The sequence below is a fragment of the Puntigrus tetrazona genome, chromosome 8 (assembly GCF_018831695.1).
Source record: "Puntigrus tetrazona isolate hp1 chromosome 8, ASM1883169v1, whole genome shotgun sequence".
NCBI lineage: Eukaryota > Metazoa > Chordata > Actinopteri > Cypriniformes > Cyprinidae > Puntigrus > Puntigrus tetrazona.
This window is the reverse complement of record NC_056706.1, coordinates 967,501-970,000: the sequence shown is the minus strand read 5'-3', so window position 1 is coordinate 970,000 and position 2,500 is coordinate 967,501. Positions and strand designations below refer to the sequence as shown.

The 2,500-nt window shown below is 39.5% G+C and overlaps 1 protein-coding gene across 3 annotated transcripts in view; it reads left to right on the top strand.

Moving 5' to 3' along the window:
- The window catches only part of LOC122350969 (synuclein, alpha interacting protein), a 13,865-nt gene that overhangs the window by 10,033 nt on the left and 1,332 nt on the right, over positions 1–2,500 (top strand). For 2 of the 3 annotated variants that reach the window (XM_043247759.1, XM_043247757.1), the window contains exons 8-10: positions 1–18; positions 965–1,051; positions 2,068–2,500. The exon at positions 1–18 is cut by the window's left edge and continues 152 nt beyond it; the exon at positions 2,068–2,500 is cut by the window's right edge and continues 1,332 nt beyond it. In XM_043247759.1, coding sequence (XP_043103694.1) covers positions 1–18; positions 965–1,051; positions 2,068–2,500 — 538 coding nt within the window. The remainder of the gene's footprint in view (positions 19–964; positions 1,052–2,067) is intronic. The other variant, XM_043247760.1, reaches the window with a different exon arrangement.

Sequence of the window (2,500 nt, the reverse complement as noted above, 5' to 3'; positions counted from 1 at the left end):
GACCAAACAACTGCACGAGTAAGAGCCTTCCTTCAGATCACGTGTAGAGCACCTGCAGCTCAAAACCATTCATCCGTTCCGTCACACATTATACATTACTATCACTCTGTTCTGTGCTTCAAAAACACTATAGGAAGAAAAGTGATTGATTGAATGGTCAGTCTTTAATAAGCTTTCCATTGATGTATGGTTTGTTAGGATAGGACAATATTTAGTAGATTAAAATAAAAAAAATCTATAAATATTCAGAAAATCACCTTTAAAGTTGCTCAAATGAAGTTCTTAGCTTTGTATATTACTAATAAAAAATAGTAGGAACACACTACTCTAATGTTTTTAGGCATGAAAGAGAAATCTTTCTTCAGATATACTTGAGCTGATGACTGCTTCTGGATGCACTTTAGGATTTAATTCTAGTAAAAAAGAAGATATATATTGAACTCCTTCATTACACCAACTGTGAAAACATTCTGTGCATTTCTAAAAATGATTCTCTTAATTAGTGTTAAGTATCTAAACTTTTCTTGAATCAAGATGCATTTAATTGGCAGGCAAAATCATTTCATAATTTGGTTAATTTTTCCTTATCCGCCAGTGGGGTAAAAAAATGATCTTCATTAAAAGGCTATACAGGACTATTTTTCTTGCCCCGTTAGAACATATTTTTGCTTGTTTTAAGGAAAAACTAACAGCATTTTTATTATTATTTTTTTATCAGAAAACAAGACAATATCTTAAATCATTTTCAGATTCATAATAGAAAACAAGACAAACACTAAGAGAATCTTTTTCATGTGTGCTGCTGTTGTGTTTATCTGTGTTTTATTAAATACATGGAGCACATGAATGAAAGGTGACCTGTGTCTGTGTGTGCGTGTGTGTGTGTGTGTGCTGTGTGCGTGTGTGTGTGTGTCTGTCTGTCTGTGTGTGTGTGTGTGTGTGTGTGTGTTTCTGACTTGGACAGACAAACGACGGCGCGAGTCGCTCTTCAGAATCAGCTTCATCTGCTGCTGCAGACTCACGAGCTGAACGGCAGACCGCCCTCACCCAGGTGTGACCACACACACACACACACACAGAGACACACAGAGACACACACACACACAGAGAGAGACACACACACACACACACACACACACACACACACAGACACAGAGAGAGACACACACAGACACAGACACACACACACACACACAGAGAGACACACACACACACACACACAGAGACACACACACACACACACACAGAGAGACACAGACACACACACACACACACAGAGAGACACAGACACAGAGACACACACACAGACACACACACACAACCAGTTATATATCACTCTCGTCTACAGAAGTACATCACATATGTCACACTTGATTTTTGTTTGTTTGTCTTTGATACGTTTATATAAATCTTAATATGCAGGATCCAGAAAAAAAATATTAAAATGATTATTAAATTATTAAACATAAAAGACATTTAAAGGGCACTATTGTTGTTAAAATATTAATAAATTACGAACTTTTATTAATTCAGTTAAAATTAGGAGAAAGTACTTTTCCTAAAGCTCCATTATTATTAAAATAAAATAAAAAAAATATTTTTTGAAATGAAGTTTAATTAAACCACAATCAAGTCCAGAATGACAGAAAACACAGGATTAGTGAAAAGTAAAGCACAACTTCTACATCACTATTATTGTAAGTAATTAAAATGTTACACCTTTATGCACTTAATTAATTAGATAACATTAGATTTAACCACTAAAAGTCCCGAAAAAAGACCATTTAAGATCTGGAATTTCATAATGTACTGTTATTGTTAACATCTGAATAAATTAATAAGTTGTCTCACATGCATTAGATTTAAAAAAAATGAGTTAATTCACTAAAAGTCTAGAAAAATTACAAGAGACAACACAGAACAAAATCAAATTTTTGCCTTTAAACAAACACAGATATCTGCCAGTGGGTTAGAAAATAATGTTAATTCAGAGGATGATCACGATTGTTTTTCTAGCCGTTTTGGCTTCTTGAGAATGGTTGTGTGTTTCCGTCTCTCTCGTCTCAGCTCTCACGTCGAGTCGTGGCCGGAGATGATCTTGTCGGCCGAAGCGGCTCCTGATAACGGTCAGTGGACGCTGAAGCAGAGACACATGGACTCGGACGCCGGCCAGCGCAAGCTTCTGGGGGAGGCGGGGCCTGCAGCCGGACCAATGAGACGGCTGGGGCCAGGCGAGAGGCGGGAACTCAAGCTGGCTCGTCTCAAGCAGATCATGCAGCGCTCTCTCAGCGAATCAGACGCAGAAGAGTCCAAAGCGCCCGGCCCCGAGCGGCCCACGCAGCTGTCCATCGCGGAGCCCGACGAGAACAAGCACAAGTTCTCCTTAACCCACAGAACTTCCAAACCCGCGGACGCCTGCAACCCGTCTCCGTCGTCTGACCACAGCGACCCGGAAACCAAGAGCGAAGAGCTTCCCGACGGCCAGAAGCTCACCACCAGT